The sequence below is a fragment of the Abrus precatorius genome, unplaced genomic scaffold, assembly GCF_003935025.1.
Source record: "Abrus precatorius isolate BTA unplaced genomic scaffold, Abrus_2018 Scaffold7, whole genome shotgun sequence".
Lineage (NCBI taxonomy): Eukaryota > Viridiplantae > Streptophyta > Magnoliopsida > Fabales > Fabaceae > Abrus > Abrus precatorius.
Window position 1 is genome coordinate 16,217,371 of NW_020874417.1, and position 17,456 is coordinate 16,234,826.

Here is a 17,456-nt window from a genome sequence, read left to right on the forward strand (position 1 = left end):
AATCATTGATTCTAGGCAATGAATACTTATTCTTAATTGTTACCTTGTTCAATTGCCTATAATCTACACAAAGTCTCATACTACCATCTTTTTTCTTAACTAACAAAACTAGGGCTCCCCATGGTGATACACTAGGTCTAATGAATTGTTTATCAAACAACTCCTCTAATTGCTTTTTCAATTCAGCAAGTTCTGATGGGGCCATCCTATAAGGTGCAATTGAAATAGGTCCAATTCCAGGAATCAACTCTATGGAAAATTCTATCTCTCTTTCAGGTGGTAAAGAGCTAATATCATCTGGAAATACTGTGGAGAATTCTCTCACTACAGGTATTTCACTGATTTCTTGAGTTATCTCTACATTTAAGGAGGCAATCATCATGTATATCTGAGCTCCCTCTTTAATAGAAGCTTTTATTTGATTGGCAGTAAAAAATCTAAAGTTATCATTTTTAGAAATAACTGCTTTCGTTGAACAATAAAGAAGGATTTGATTAGAGGAAAGCCAGTCCATTCCAAGAATTAAATCCAATTGTGCCAAAGGCAAACAAATCAGGTTTATTAGGAATCTTCTATTATTAATAAATACAGGGCAATTTACACAGGCTTGAGCAGTTTGTACAGGTTGAGAAGTAGGGGTAGATATTACTAAGTCATGATTAAGAACAATAGGTTTCAATCCTATTCTTTTTACACAGTTTATAGCAATAAAAGAATGTGTCGCACTAGAATCAAACGGTACTTTAAGAGAAAATCCGTTTATGGTGCACGTACCTTGTATAAGGTCATCAGACTGTATAGTCTGGGTAGCTTCCTCCCCGCTTATTGTGAATACTCTTCCTGATACCTTTGATCTGTTTGCCTTGCATTATTTACAGCTACCTCTCTTTTTAGTAGACGACAATCCTTTCTATAATGTCCTGGTTTGCCACAGTTAAAACAAACAGAACCCTTCTCTGAGCATTCAGAAGCATAATTATCTTTTCCACACATCCAACATTTAACCTCCTTGGCTTCTGAACTAGATCCAATCCCTTTATAAATAGATTTATGGAATGTAGGCTTAGGGGCATAAGGCTTTTTCTTGCGAAAATCCTTTTTCTTCCTTGCAGGGCCAAAAGTTTTCAGACGATTTAGCCTTTGGTTTTCTAGACTTTCCAAAGCTGCACATTTATTTACCATCTCAGGGAAACTTACTATCCCTTAGGTAATCACACCCTTCCTCAACTTATACCTCAAATTTTTGGCACTTCCACTGAGCGTCAGGGTGATGCTGATAATATGTAGCATACTCAGATAATGCCTCAAATTTAGCAGCATACTCACCTACAGTCATATTTCCCTGTCTAAGGTACATGAATTCTGTCTCTTTTGCCCTCCTGACATTTTCTGGAAAATACTTTTCCAAAAACTTCCTCTGAAAAGCTTCCCATGTTACTACCTCCCCTGCCACCATCATCAATTGTTGAGTTCCGTGCCACCAGTTCTCAACCTCTCCTTCCAACATAAAAACAGACAATGTAACCTTCTGCATATTAGGGCATTCCATAATAGTAAATATTTTCTCCAGCTTCTGGAGCCACAACTTTGCTCCATCAGGGTCATAACCTCTCTTAAACACAGGTGGGTGGTTTCGTTGAAATTCAGCCAATGCACTTGGCTCATTTCTAGCATTTCTTTTTCTCATTTTAGCTACTAATTGGGTGGTAGTGTCCACCATATTCCTAATAGCTTCGAGAGTTGTGTCATTGTGTCTTGGTCTACTTGCCATAATTTTCTGCTTCAACCAAATATAATCTTGGGGTGATCAGACTCAACATTATAATAGGAATCAGAAAATTAAGGTAAGTCTACCAATTCATAATGCCTAGACTCCCAGGTCATACTAATCATAACTGTTTATCTTAAATTGGCAAATATTTATGAACGACTTAACATTCCTGACAAAATGTAAGGTGTCCCATACCACATTAGTTCTTTGGGTGAATGTTACTTCTTTCACTAGAATCACCAACTTCCTAACATAACAAATTAACTAGACCAAACTGCTCTGTACATGAAAATCAAACAAATTCATAAGATTAAAGTGTGGACCACTTCATGGGCATTCCTATCTTATACTCACAGTCCGGTTTGGACCCAACTGCTCTGATATCACTAAATTGAGACGTCCCTATTTTCAATAAGTATTTCTCAAAGTCATCCCATTTCTTGTGGTGAATAAGGAATAAATTAAAGTGTTTAATAACTACTTAATTTCAAATGTATACACATCAACATGCTTATTATATTTATGTCCTCAAGCACAATATTTAGAGTACATAATATAATATTACATGCTATCTAGATTATTCTCAAAACTATTTAACTATGGAACATTACAAGGAAGGTTAACAGTCTAGGATAGTATACTACACATAATACATAAATAAACTAAACTCCTCCTCTCCTTTTGACTCCTTCCTTATTCATCCAATCCCTTTGGAGGAGGGTTGAGATCAATGCCAAGGTATGCAACTGAATGGCAGAGAGGAAAAGGGACTTCCACTCTAGCTTCTCCCTGTATAATAGTAGGACTAATATAGGGATTGTTAACAGTAGATATAGTTAAGATAATAAAGCCTTGAAATATGATAGTCTGGTTAGAGTCATTGAAACTCCACTCTCCAGTCCCCATACTAAAGGTCATAGTACGCGCAGGAATAATTGGTGCACCTTCATTCATTTTGCATCCATATGCATTTTGGACACATCATAGAAAAAGATAGGGGTGAGTACAAATATTCATAAACAACCTTATAGGCAATACTTATGTTTAAATGAACAAAACAACATTCAAGCATCAAGCAATAATCATTCAGTATCTTTTATTTGTGAGTCCTCCATGGAGTAATTAATTAATTAATCCATCATTTTAATTTCAGGTTGAGATTGGGAGTTATGTGTCTGCAATCCAGCTAGTGTTATAGGTACATCCTCCCCCTTTATCGGAGACAGAATGAATGAAGGTGCACCAATTATTACTGCGCATACTATGACCTTTAGTATGGGGACTGGAGAGTGGAGTTTTAATGACTCCAACCAGACTATCATATTTCAAGGCTTTATTATCTTAACCATATCTACTGTTAATAATCCCTATATTAGTCCTACTATTATACAGGGAAAAGCTAGAGTGAAAGTCCCTTTTCCTCTCTGCCATGCAGCTGCATACCTTGGCATTGATCTCCACCCTCCTCCAGGGGAATTGGATGAATAAGGAAGGAGTCAAGAGGAGAGGAGGAGTTTAGTTTATTTATGTATTATGTGTAGTATACTATCCTAGACTGTTAACCTTCCTTTTAATGTTCCATAGTTAAATAGTTTTGAGAATAATCTAGACGGTATGTAATATTATATTATGTACTCTAAATATTGTGCTTGAGGACATAAATATAATAAGCATGTTGACATTGAGAAATACTTGTTGAAAATAGGGACGTCTTAGATGTGCCTGAAGACTTTGTGAAAAAGAAGGCATTTCCATTCTCACTGTGTGAAGTGGCCAAAGATTGGCTTTACTTTCAGCCACTATACAAGATTTTTAGACCCAGATTGGGCAACTAGCTACCTCACTGAACAATCTGCAGCAGCAAGGATCTGGAACATTACCTTCTCAACCTGCGGTAATTCCCAAAGATAATATGAGTGCTATCACTTTAAGAAGTGGCAAAGAGCTGAAGAACAGCCCAGTGCAGGCCAAACCAGCCCAGTCTAGTACAGATGTCACAAAGAAGTCTATACAGCAGCAGCAGATCCCTCTTCCATTTCTAGCAAGAGCTTCTACGTCAAAGAAAGTGGATCCTAATCAAGAGTTGCTGGATACTTTTAAAAAGGTAGAGATAAATATATCGCTGTTAATTGCCATTAAATAGATTCCTAGGTATGCAAAATTTTTTAAGGAGCTATGTACATACAAGAGGAATTTGAAGAAGAAGGAAGTCCAAACAGTCTCATCCCTGTCTCAGTCCAGCCTTCCACAAAAATGTGTTGATCCAGGTACATTCTCCATACCCTGCACAATTGGAGAAGCAACCTTTACTAATGCCTTGCTAGACTCGGGAACTTCCATCAATGTCATGCCATCAGCTGTGTACAAAATGCTGCATTTGGGAGACTTAAAGCCAACCAATGTGATCATCCAATTGGCAAACCGCAGCACAACTCAGCCTTTGGAAGTGCTTGAAGATGTGTTGGTAAAAGTCAACAAATTAATTTTTCTAGCTGACTTCTATATTCTTGATATGCAGGATGATACTTCTACATTGATTTTGGGAAGGCCATTTTTAATGACTATAAGGACTAAGATTGACGTTCATACAGCACATTGTCCATGGAATTTGGAGATGACACAATTCACTTCAACATTTTTTAAGCCATGAGACATCCAACTGAAGGCCATTCTCTGCTTTACGATCATTTTGTTTTCCTAATTGATGTTGCAGAAAATAATAAAAACATTGATATATGTGCAAAAGTAGATGTAGATATAGACTTTGATTTTTCACAATTTTTACAGTTTTCAGATTTAGACATTGATCCTCTACCAAGCTGCACTTGTGACAGTGGCATGTGTGCCATTTGTGTTGAGATTCATATTGCTATATCCTCTGTTTCATTGATGAATTTACATTTTATTGGATTTTAACTTGTCCTTTTAGTGTTCTTTAATAGAAAAAGTAGGCTTAGAGAGTGTAAATAGCATAGAAACATCATTTTGGTCAAATTTCATAGATTTCTTAATTATTGGCTGATTTACGTTGATTTACATAGATATAATTTGTAATTTTGATCATTTGAATAATTGTGCAAGAATTTCTAGGCTTATTCCATGAATTTTTAGCCTTTTGAGAAAATTTGAGTTGAAAGTGACCACTTTCAGAGTGATAGTGGACACTTCACAGTCATAGTGGACACTCCAAAAAGGGCCAAATTGACCCAATCTTGTGCGTAGCCTGATGAATCCACTTTTTATTATATTTTTACTTGCCTTTTTGGTGCTCTTTGATAGAAAAAATGGACTTAGATAGTGAAAATAATATAGAAATCACATTTTGAGTAAATATCATAGGTTTATTAATTTTTGGTTAATTTGCATTTAATTACATAGATATAGGTTGCAATTTTAATTATCTTGATGATTTTGCAGAATGCCCAAATTAAATTTGAGAAATCTTGGTCCTTGGATGAAAGTTGCCCACAAAGTAGCCACTTTGAGGAGCAAAAGTAGCAACTACAGCAAGCCTGGGCATTAAAGGTCCCAAAGTAGCCACTTTGAGGAGCAAAAGTGGCAACTCTAGAAGCTCCAGGGACGCCAATTTTGAAGCATGATGCGCGTGGTCACTATGGGCTCTCAAAGTGGCTACGCGCATCCAAAGTAGCTACTTTCAAGACCAAAAGTGGCAACTTCAGAAGCTCCAGGACGCTGATTTTGAAGCCTTCCTGCGCGTGGTTACTATGGGCTCTCAAAGTAGCTACGCGCACCAAAGTAGCTACTTTCAGCACAAATAGTAGCAACTCCAGAGAAGCGGCATTCCTTCCATTCTGCGTGTGGACACTTTCAAGGCCCAAAGTGGACACTTTCAAAGGCAAAAGTGGACACTTTGGTGACATGTCATCCACTATAAATAGATTTTAGGAATTAGGGTACGGGACTTTTGACACTTTACACATTTTTCCTTTGCCAAATTGGGATAATTGCTTACGACATTGGAGTCTTGGGTGACAGCCAAGGGTCCTCTATAGGTTTTAATTTCCAATTTCTCCTTTGATTTTTGTTAAGTTTACATTAATGATGTTTACGTTCTTGCATTTCTTTCTCTCATTTGTGAAGCCCATCCATATGGAGGGCTAAACTTTCTTGTAATTCCTAGTCAATGCACATGAATCTTGAATTCTTGGGATTAATTGTAATACAAATCTTTCTTTCCTTGAATTTATTAACCCCAATCTCTGAATGAAATGAAATTTGCATGAAGGGAACATTGCTTAATGAACCCTAATTTACTTAACGAAATTCTAATTCAAAATTGCTTAATTTTGATTAATCCTTGAGGTTGCTTAATCTTTGGGATAGAGATTGGAGCCCATTAAAATGCTTAATTTTAATTGGGATGTTAAAGTTAGTCTTCGCTTGTTAGATTAACTTAATTTAAGGGAAAGAAAGGGGATTATTGAATCATTAGAAAGAATAATGATAGAACTCATTGCTTGACTAGGGATTACTCATTTTAATTGATTGAATTTCATTAAATTTACACTTTGCTCTTGATTAAAATCTGGAAATTGACAAACCTCCCCCCAATTTACTTGCTTTAAAATACATGTTTACACTTGTTCGATGTATGTTCCCAACCAAAAATTTCTTGGAGACGACCTAAGATAACACCCTAGTACTGCATTCATTTCTTTGCATATTTGATGAGGATTAACGACAATCTTTTGCATGACGAGTAGTAAAAAATCGTTTCATCATAGCCACTTCCATTCCATAGTAGCTACGCGCACTGCGTGTAGTCACTTTGAACTTCATAGTGGAGACTCTAGAAAGGGATGACAAGATGGAGGTTGCACGTAGCTACTATTACTTTCGTAGTAGATACTATGGGCGATGACCACTGCACTATAAATAGAATTTTAGAAATTACGGTTGGAGAGCTTTTACACATTAGATACTTTACCATTTTTAGAAAACTTTGCAGAGCCTAGGCTGGCCTTGGGTGACAGCCAAGGGTCCAACCTAGGGTTTGAATTCCATTTCTTCTTCACTTTTGTTTAATTTTTCATATTGATGTTATTGATTTCTCTTTACTTTCATTTGCAATTGTGTGACCCATCCTCATGGAGGGTTAAACCTTTTGTAATCCTTAGTGAGTTCATATGGATTCTTGAATTCCTTGGCTTTTGAATGTTGATATAATTCCTTTTCTTTCATGAATTTCTTCTTCCTAATCTCTTGGATTGAATTAATGGTTAAATGAGACGGACATTGCTTAATTAACCCTAATTCATTTTAATGAGATTCTAAACTTGAATTGCTTAATTCTAGGTTTATTTCTAAGGTTGCATAATCTTGGGATGAGAGATTGGAGTCCATTGAACTGCTTAATTTGTATGGAAACATAATTAACCTAATTTAGGAGGAGAGGAAGAGTATTAAATCTTGAGACGAATAGGGATAGAGTCTACATGAATGAACTAGGGTTTACTACATTTTCTTGATTGAACTTTGCAATTTAATTTTCTACTTAAGTTGATTGAACTTGAAATCACAAAACCCTCCTTTTACTAGCTTTCTAAATACATTGCACACTATATGTTTGATATTTGGTTACTCATCCAATGATTCATGGGAGACGATCTAGGTTAGCACCCTAGTATTACATTAATTTCTATTTATGATTTGATGAGGATTCGCGACAAATCTTTCGTTCATCAAATTGGCGTCGTTGCTGGAGATTCATTGGTGCTTGATTAGATATTAAACATGTTATGTGTTTTGTTTTGTTTTTCTTTTTATGTTCTATATGTTAGTGTGTTTGTTTCATTTTGATTTTTACATTGTGGTAGGATAAACATAATTCTGAATGGGTAGTTGCTCTGTCATACAAATTTTATTGCATTTTTCTGCAAACTTTTTGGTAAACAATTTTGCATAATTCTTGCATTTTTGCTGCATAAACTTCTGCACTTTTCTTTCCTTTAAATTTTGCAATTCTGCATTTCATTTTTGTCTTTAATTTTCTGCACTTCGCTTATTGCATTTAGTATTTTTCTGCATTTGTTTTCTGCTCTGTTTTTTGTTCTATATCAATTTTCTGCTGCATAATTCTCCATAATTTTCTGCTGCAACATTTTCTGCATTTGGCATCATTTTCTGCATATTGTTTATGCTGCATAATTTTCTACATTCTGCATACTGCATTTTGTTTCTGCATAAATTTTCTGCATTTTGTTTTTGCATAATTTTGTGCATAAGTTCTGCACTTTGTATTTAGCATTCTACATGATTTTTTTTGCATAATTTTTGCATTCTGCTCATCAAGCTCTGCATAATTTTTGCTATCTAGTGACTCTATTTCTATTTCTTTTCTACTTCTTCCTCCTATCTCTTCATTTTGATTTGAATATTATGGCTGAGAGAACTTTTCATGTTGATGATCATAGAGGACTAGAGAACAAGCTAGATGATTTAGCTTCTTTGATCAAACAATTAGCATTGTCACAGATGGCTGAAATGTGGTGTGAGATCTGTACTTCACCTAAACATCCTATTGATTTCTGTCCTACATTGCAACAGCCTGCAGTAATAGGACACAATATTCTGCATATCAAGGCAATGAAGACCGTGAAGAAAAACTAATTGAGTTCATCAAGCAACTAGAAATCCTGTCGCAGTTATTTCTTCCAAGTTCTCAATTAAATGAAGTGTTGCGCATTTATGAGAAAAAGGAGAAATATCTAAGGATAAAACTTAAATTCTTACCATTAAAAGTATCCCTTAGAACTAAATATTATAAGGCATCAAGCTAGTGACGTTAAAAGAGCGTTGTGTGAGAGGCAACTCACAGTTTTTTTTTTAGAAGTTTTCAATTTATTTTTTGCATTCAATAATGGTCTTGCATTTGAGTTGTGATAATTCATGAATTTGCTACACAATTTTGCTGCACAAACACTCCATTTTGCAGTAAACTTGTTAATGACATGTGTTTCTGCATAACTTCAGTTTTGCAAGGGGAAATTGCAACTTTTGCACCCAATTCCTACATCAATTCAAGAAAGGATCAAGTGCAGCAAAAGAGTGAGCACTTTTAGAGTTTGAGGTAACCACTTTGGTGGGAAATCAAGAGTTTGTCATGAAGCAAAATGATGAACACACCCAAGTAGCTGAAGAGGATGACAGCTCCAGCTCCTCAGAAGAGGAAGAAGAAAAAGAGGATGCAAAGGATAACTCTTACTCATCTAGCTCAGATGAAGGCCTAATTTAGTTTTTCGTTTCTTTTATGTCATTTACCTTTTAGTTATTTTTATTTCATTTCCTTGTGTTTATTACCCACCATTTCCCAGTTGTTGTTGCACTTTATCACTTTCCTTTTCTTGTTTTACTTTTGCCTTACTGCTTTATCTTTGAATAGTTACTTGACGATTTCATTCTCTTTTATCCATAATTATCTATTTAGTTTCCATACTTCTTTTTTGTGCTGAATCCATTGTGCGTCTTTTTGTAAAGAATGCCCTCAGTCCCATTAAGAGGAGTGTGAATTTCATCTCTGAATTGTGAGCCATCATCCATGAAAGGGGAGTGATCTCTTTACCTATGTTTCACATGTTTTTAGTTTAATTCCCCTGCACAGTAATAAACAAAAGTACAAAAATATTTTCATTATCTTTCTCTTTTAATTTAGTCTACTTTTGTAATTCCAATTTTATATTCTAATTGCACTTCCCATTCAACTCACAATCATTCTCTATTTTGTACATATTTACCATTCCTACCATACTGAACATATTTTCTTGTAAGGTGACCTGCACTCATATTTTGCTCAGTAATTATCACCTTTTACCATGGTAAAGAATTGGGCCTTAAATTTCTTTTGTGTGCACTTTACATGTGTTTTTCATCTATCCTCTAGAACTTACCCTGTTTCTTAATTGAATATGCATTGTCCAATTTTTCATCTAGATGATTGAGGCCTTCTTTGCACACATCCACCCGCCTTAGACCACCCTTGCACCTAATTTCCCTTGTTCCACATTTCTTTCTTTTGTCAAACTTAGTCTGCAAAAATAATTTCCTTACTTTAAGAGGTATTTCTTTTTAGTTGCATCAAGACTCAATGCAAAAAACTAAGTTTGGGGTGCTGATTATGACTGTAGTTGCTTAAGGACAAGCAAAATCTTAAGTTTGGGGTGGTGGACATCATATACATGTAAACAAAAATGTTTGAATTTGAAGATGAGAATGGTTGTCAAAGTCCATAAAAGAAATGATGATGAATGAATGAAAAGGAAAGAAAAAAAAATAAAGCAAGGGCCTTGAGTTGGAAAGAATTCCCACATAAGGAAAAATAATGAAAAATATGGTGAAAGAATGCTTGAACCTTTTAAACTGCATCATTCAATGCATTCCATTATAGTTATTGTGTTCATTCACTCAAAAGAACTCTCTTTCTATTGAAAAATCCACTTGAGCTTTTGACCCTCCTTGATCAAAATTGAACCTAACCTAACCCATTTGTGACCAACAAAGCCCTCATGATAGATGGTTCATTGTATCTACGCAAATGAGATTGAGAATATGGGCAAACATATGGTAGGGTGAGGCAAAATGCATGAATTGAGGGAAACACTTAGCCTGAAACACTAATGAGTGAAGAGTGAAACACCATCCTGTGAGCTAGATAATTTCTTTGCATTATGTGGATTGGATGAAACCTTGCTGGATTTTCATTTCAGTTTAGTGGGACTTGGTATGAAAATATTTGATAAGAGTGTGATTTTTTTGTTGAATGAATCCATGATTTTGGAAATGTTGGGAGTGCCAATTAGAGTCTAATATTTGATTGAAATTTTTAAGAAATTTTTTTGGATAAATCCAACCCTTTACATGCAATTTTCTTGAATTTTGATTTGCTTGAGGACAAGCAAAAGTTTAAGTTTGGGGTTGTGATGGATTCACATTTTATTGGATTTTAACTTGTCTTTTTAGTGTTCTTTAATAGAAAAAGTAGGCTTAGGGAGTGTAAATAGCATAGAAACATCATTTTGGTCAAATATTGTAACACCTTAACTTTAATTTCAAGTAAATAATAATTTCACAAATTCAAATAATAAATGTTTCATAAAATATTTTGAAATAAGCGAAGGGTTACAAATTTTACATCAAGTTACTGCTACAGGACTAGTTTAAATACAGTATTTTCAAAATAACACCTAAGTCCTATAGCAGTCTATCCGTCCCCTCACTGAGTCCGGTGCTGATTGTCTTGATTACCTAAAAAATGAATGTAAGGGTGAGTACTCTACACTACTAAAACACGCAATCAATCATAGAGTCTCACCTTTGAATCATTTAAACGGACATATATACATACATACATATATATATATATATATATATATATATATATCTTCGTAAGCAACATTGCAACACAATTCATTTCGACTTCATATTTCATAGCATATTATGCCGGCGCTTCACGCTCCATTTGTAGCATATTATAGCGGCGTTAACACGCCCCATTCACACTATTTTACACCGGCGGTTACCTGCCCCGTTCACAGTATTTTATACCGGTGATTACTCGCCCCATTCACAGCATTTCATACCGGCAACTACTCGCCCTATTCACAGTATGTTAGACCGACGATTACTCGCCCTATTTGCAACATTTCATACCAGCGACTTCTCGCCCTATCTACAGTATGTTATACCGGCGATTACTCGCCTCATTTGCAGCATTTCATACCGGCCACTACTCGCCCCATTCACAGTATGTTATATCGGCAATTACTCGCCCCATTCACAGTGTTTCACAATACACGGCACTAAGCCCACATTCATTTATAACACACGGCACATAGCCTACCATTATCTATAACATACGGCACATAGCCTATATCTATTCATATTACACAGCCCTCAGGCCCACATTTTCACAATATTCATTCAATATATATATATATATATATATATATATATATATATATATATATATATTCGGCACAAGTGTTTATACATATTCACAATGCTTGGGATACAAGCCCTCATTCTATTTCGCAACACACGGTATATTACCACACACACAACCACCCCTAGTAGGTTCAACTATCTTGGCACATTAAAACACATGACAATTGCCATCAACACACATTTTCCACTCCCTACCTCAGCCACATTGGAATATTCCACAAAATAACAGCGAATTACACAAAAAGAGTAGGGTAGCGTTCCCCTTACCTTGAATTGAAGACAGTATTCCCCACACAGATCTCGGCCTAACTACACTGGTTAATTCCATGAGAACCCAAGAAATCACCCAAAAATAGAGAAAAGGGAGGAAAATGAAACTTTAATCATTAAAACTCACCTCCAAGCGTTCCCCACACGGATTCAACCTTCAATCGAGCTCCCAAACGGCTTTGGAGGCAATTTAATCGATGGAAAAGAGTTTTGGGTCAAGAGAATTGAAGAGATTTGAGAAGGAATTTGAGAAATAACCCTCAAATCCCTAAACCCCTCTTTTGAAGCCCCTCTGATCGTGACACTCTCGCTACAGCGACAATTCTAGCTGCAGCGACGCTCTTTGTCGCCACAGCGAAAATCTTAGACAAAGCTGCATCCTGGTTTCTGCAGAATCTTGCTACAGTAAGACCCTCTCGCTACAGTGAGTTTGCATCCAGAAATGTTGTCCCTTCTATCGCTGTCTCGCCACAGCAAGAATATCTTGCTATAGAGTGAAGGCGACAGTTTCGCCCCTTTTCTTCCCAGGGCCCTTTTGCTACAGCGAGATTCTATCGTTGCAGCGAGGGCACTCTGCACTTACGCTCTCAGCTTATTTCCAGTCCAACTCAGTCACACACACATAATATTCTCACATTCATTCACACACATATATACATATACGCATACATTATTACTACGCATTGAAATGCCATTCACATTCCATCATTACACACTTAAGTGTACATCCCAACATCCATTCTTATTTATAAATACCCACATATATATATAATTATCAATAATTTAGATTGTCAAAATTTGGGACGTTACAAATATCATAGGTTTCTTAATTTTTGGCTAATTTACATTGATTTAAATAGATATAATTTACAATTTTGATCATTTGAATAATTGTGCAGGAATTTCTAGGCTTATTTCATGGATTTTTAGCCTTTAAGAAAATTTGAGTTGAAAGTGACCACTTTCAGATTGATAGTGGACACTACAACAAGCTAGATCCAGAGGGCAGACCAAAATGATCACTTTCAGAGTCATAGTGGACACTCTAGAGAGGGTCAAATTGACCCAATCCTGCGCATAGCCACTTCTATTCCATAGTAGTTATGCGTGTAGTCACTTTGAACTTCATAGTGGACACTTTAGACAGGGATGATAGGATGGAGGCTGCACCTAGCTATTATGACTTTCATAGTAGCTACTATAGGCGACAACCACTGCACTATAAATAGAATTTTAGAAATTAGGGTTGCAGAGCTTTTACACATTAGATACTTTATCTTTTTTAGCATGCTTTGGAGAGCCTAGGTCGGCCTTGGGTGATAGCCAAGGGTCCAACCTAGGATTTGAATTCCATTTCTTCTTCACTTTTCTTTAGTTTTTCATCTTGATGTTATTGATTTCTCTTTGCTTTCATTTGGTAATTGTGAGACCCATCCTCATGGAGGGCTAAACCTTTTGTAATCCTTATTGAGTTCATATGGATTTTTGAATTCCTTGGCTTTTGAATGTTAATATAATTTCTTTTCTTTCATGAATTTTTTCTTCCTAATATCTTGATTGAATTAATGATTGAATGAGAGGGACATTGCTTAATTAACCCTAATTCATTTTAATGAGATTCTAAACTTGAATTGCTTAATTCTAGGTTTATTTCTAAGGTTGCGTAATCTTGGGATGAGAGATTGAAGTCCCTCGAATTGGTTAATTCGCATGAAAACATAAGGTTGATTTTTGCTTGTTAAATTAGCCTACTTCTGGGAGGAGAGGAAGAGTATTAAATCTTGAGATGAATAGGGATAGAGTCTACGTGAATGAACTAGGGGTTACTATATTTTATTGATTGAACTTTGCAATTTAATTTTCTACTTAAGTTGATTGAACTTGAAATCACAAACCCCCCTTTTTTACTGGCTTTTTGAATACATTGCACACTATATGTTTGATATTTGGTTACTCATCTAATGATTCTTCGGAGACAATCTAGGTTAGCACCCTAGTATTACATTAATTTATGTTTATATTTTGATGAGGATTCGCGACAAATCTTTCCTTCATCATTCACCTTCCTTTGCAGGTGCAAATTCTGGTATTTCCATGGCTGCTGAAGTTTTGCAGTTTCCTTCATCATCCACACAGTAACAGCCATCACTGGAGCTGAACCCTTTGCCAGACCACCTCAAGTATGCCTATTTGGATACAGAGCAGAGCCTATTTGGATATATTGAAATAAAGTAAGGTATTACACACTAACACATGCTGAAGTAGATTGACATTTCATCGAGCAGAGCCTTGAAGATAGGATAATTTTGTTTCCTTTTTTGAAGTTAGAAGATCAACTAGCAGATATACTTACAAAGACCGTCTCTAGCAAAATATTTCACAACTCACTTAACAAGTTAGATATTAAAGATATCTACACCAACTTAAAAAGGGAATGTTGATGTGGGTTATTAATAAGCAATTATAGGAACCAAAAATATTTTAACTATTAAATTTGTATCTTTAAAAATCTCTTCACTTATTCTATGCTAGATTAGTGTAATTATTTTTTTAAAACAAATAATTTTATGTACAAATTATATATAATCTCTCTCTGTTACTATGTGAATATAAAAAAAATATATATTCTTTTCTCTAATTTCTTTTCACATTTAGCAAAAAGTACTTTATATAAGTTAGATTACAAGTTAGATTACGAGTACTTAAAGTAAACTAAGTCTATTTTAGCAAAAATATATATTCTTTTCTCTATTTTCTTGAATTCCTTGGCTTTTGATTGTTGATATAATTCCTTTTCTTTCATGAATTTCTTCTTCCTAATCTCTTAGATTGAATTATTGGTTAAATGAGAGGGACATTGCTTAATTAACCCTAATTCATTTTAATGAGATTCTAAACTTGAATTGCTTAATTCTAGGTTTATTTCTAAGGTTGCATAATCTTGGGATGAGAGATTGGAGTCCATTGAACTGCTTAATTCATATGGAAACATAATTAACCTAATTCTGGGAGGAGAGGAAGAGTATTAAATCTTGAGATGAATAGGGATAGAGTCTACATGAATGAACTAGGGTTTACTACATTTTCTTGATTGAACTTTGCAATTTAATTTTCTACTTAAGTTGATTGAACTTGAAATCACAAAACCCTCCTTTTTACTGGCTTTCTGAATACATTGCACACTATATGTTTGATATTTGGTTACTCATCCAATGATTCATAGGAGACGATCTAGGTTAGCACCCTAGTATTACATTAATTTTTGTTTATGTTTTGATGAGGATTCGTGACAAATCTTTCGTTCATCAAATTGGCGTCGTTGTTGGAGATTCATTGGTGCTTGATTAGATATTAAACATGTTATGTGTTTTGTTTTGTTTTTCTTTTTATGTTCTATATGTTAGTATGTTTGTTTCATTTTGATTTTTACATTGTGGTAGGATAAACATAATTCTGAATGACTAGTTGCTCTGTCATACAAATTTTACTGCAGACTTTTTGGTACACAATTTTGCATAATTCTTGCATTTTTGCTGCATAAACTTCTGCACTTTTCTTTCCTTTAAATTTTGCAATTCTGCATTTCATTTTTGTCTTTAATTCTCTGCATTTCACTTGTTGCATTTTTCATTTTTCTGCATTTATTTTCTGCTCTGTTTTTTGTTCTATTTCAGTTTTCTGCTGCATAATTCTGCATAATTTTCTGCTGCAACATTTTCTGCATAATTTTCTACATTCTGCATACTGCATTTTGTTTCTGCATAATTTTTCTATTTTCATTTTTCTGCATAAATTTTCTGCATTTTGTTTTTGCATAATTTTGTGCATAAGTTCTGCACTATGTATTTAGCATTCTACATGATTTTTTTTGCATAATTTTTGCATTCTGCTCATCAAACTCTGCATAATTTTTGCTATCTAGTGACTTTATTTCTATTTCTTTTTCTACTTCTTCCTCCTATCTTTTCATTTTGATTTGAATATTATGGCTGAGAGAATTTTTCATGTTGATGATCATAGAGGACTAGAGAACAAGCTAGATGATTTAGCTTCTTTGATCAAACAGTTAGCATTGTCACAGATGGCTGAAATGTGGTGTGAGATCTGTACTTCACCTGAACATCCTATTGATTTTTGTCCTTCATTGCAAGAGCCCTGCAGGTTGGATGAATCATCCAAACTTGGGATGGGAAAATTTTGCACAATAGCAACAATATCAACCCCAGCACAAACTGTTGCACCTTCAAAGAGTGAACCTTCCTTGGAAGAGTTAATGAGGGAAATGGCAATTAACGATCTGAATTTCCAGCAAAGAACAGAAGCATCCATTCAAAACTTGGAAAATCATATTGGATAGCTTGCTTCTGCTTTAAATCATTTGCAATCTCAAGGTTCTGGTAATCTATTCACACAATCAGTTGTCAATCCAAAGAATATTACCTTGAGATCAGAAGAGATCATACAAGACTCTCAAAAGCAACAACCAATGGACAAAGATCTTAATGCTACTACTTCAGCAAGTGATTGCAGTCCAGTAAGTGCAGAATCTGCTCCTACTCCTCATGCCTGACGAATCCATATTTTTACTGATATTTTAGCATAATTCTAACTCATTTGATAAGGAAAATATATAAATAAAGCAGAAAAACTCAGAAAAAGAGAATGATTTGAAGTTTTCTTTCAATTTATAGTTATTTTAGAAATTGTGAAATTTTAGCTTAGAAATTAAGTTTTTGATCTTGTTTTTGAAGGAATAATTTGAGCAAGGTTCATGAAAATGGAGGGTTGATGAAAAGGAAGAGGAAAGTAGCAAGTCTGGACTCCAAAATACAAGAACAAGGAAATGCAGGCTGGGCGTGTTCACTATTGTCAGTGAAAGTGATCACTCCAGAGCTCAAAGAAGAAGTGAAGCCTGGGCGTTACCACTCTTACCAGCAAAAGTGATCGTTCCAGAGAGTGAAAATATCAGGCTGCTCTGCGTTACCACTCTTATCACTGAAAGTAAACGTTCCAGAGAAGCTTCAGACTCAGTAGGCCTGGCGTAACCACTTTTATCAGCAAAAGTGAACGTTCCAAAAAAGGCGAAGTTTCAGAGTATTTTGCGTAACCACTTTTATCATTGAAAGTGGATGTTCCAGAGAGTCCTCAACTTGGCAAGTTGCACGTGACCACTTTTACTCATAAAAGTGATTACGCACAACATCTCGACCTTCTGCATGGCCACTCTTATCAACAAGAGTGATAGTGCCAAGAATCGGGATTTCTATAAATACATGTTTTGAGCTCAGATCTCAAGGTCTTCCATTTATTTTCCATTTTTTCTGTTAGATTGTCGTTGAGAGAGATTGAGAGAGAAGATTGGGGTCAAGTCTAGAAGCTTCCACAAAGAGGAATCGGATTGGAGCTTCTGGCCATGGCTTCTTGGAGTTTTTCTTCTTGTTCTTCTTCTTTCTCT

At 35.2% G+C, this 17,456-nt stretch overlaps 1 protein-coding gene across 1 annotated transcript; it reads right to left on the reverse strand.

Moving 5' to 3' along the window:
• Nucleotides 1-1,228: 1,228 nt before the first annotated feature.
• LOC113871551 lies at nt 1,229-1,771 on the reverse strand. Its single transcript, XM_027508643.1, has one exon. The coding sequence runs from the start codon at nt 1,769-1,771 to the stop codon at nt 1,229-1,231; it is 543 nt and encodes a 180-aa protein (XP_027364444.1).
• Nucleotides 1,772-17,456: the final 15,685 nt, after the last annotated feature.

What these genes read in the sequence shown, in the direction of transcription:
- LOC113871551 (XM_027508643.1), bottom strand. Translation starts at nt 1,771, where the DNA reads ATGGCAAGTAGACCAAGACACAATGACACAACTCTCGAAGCTATTAGG.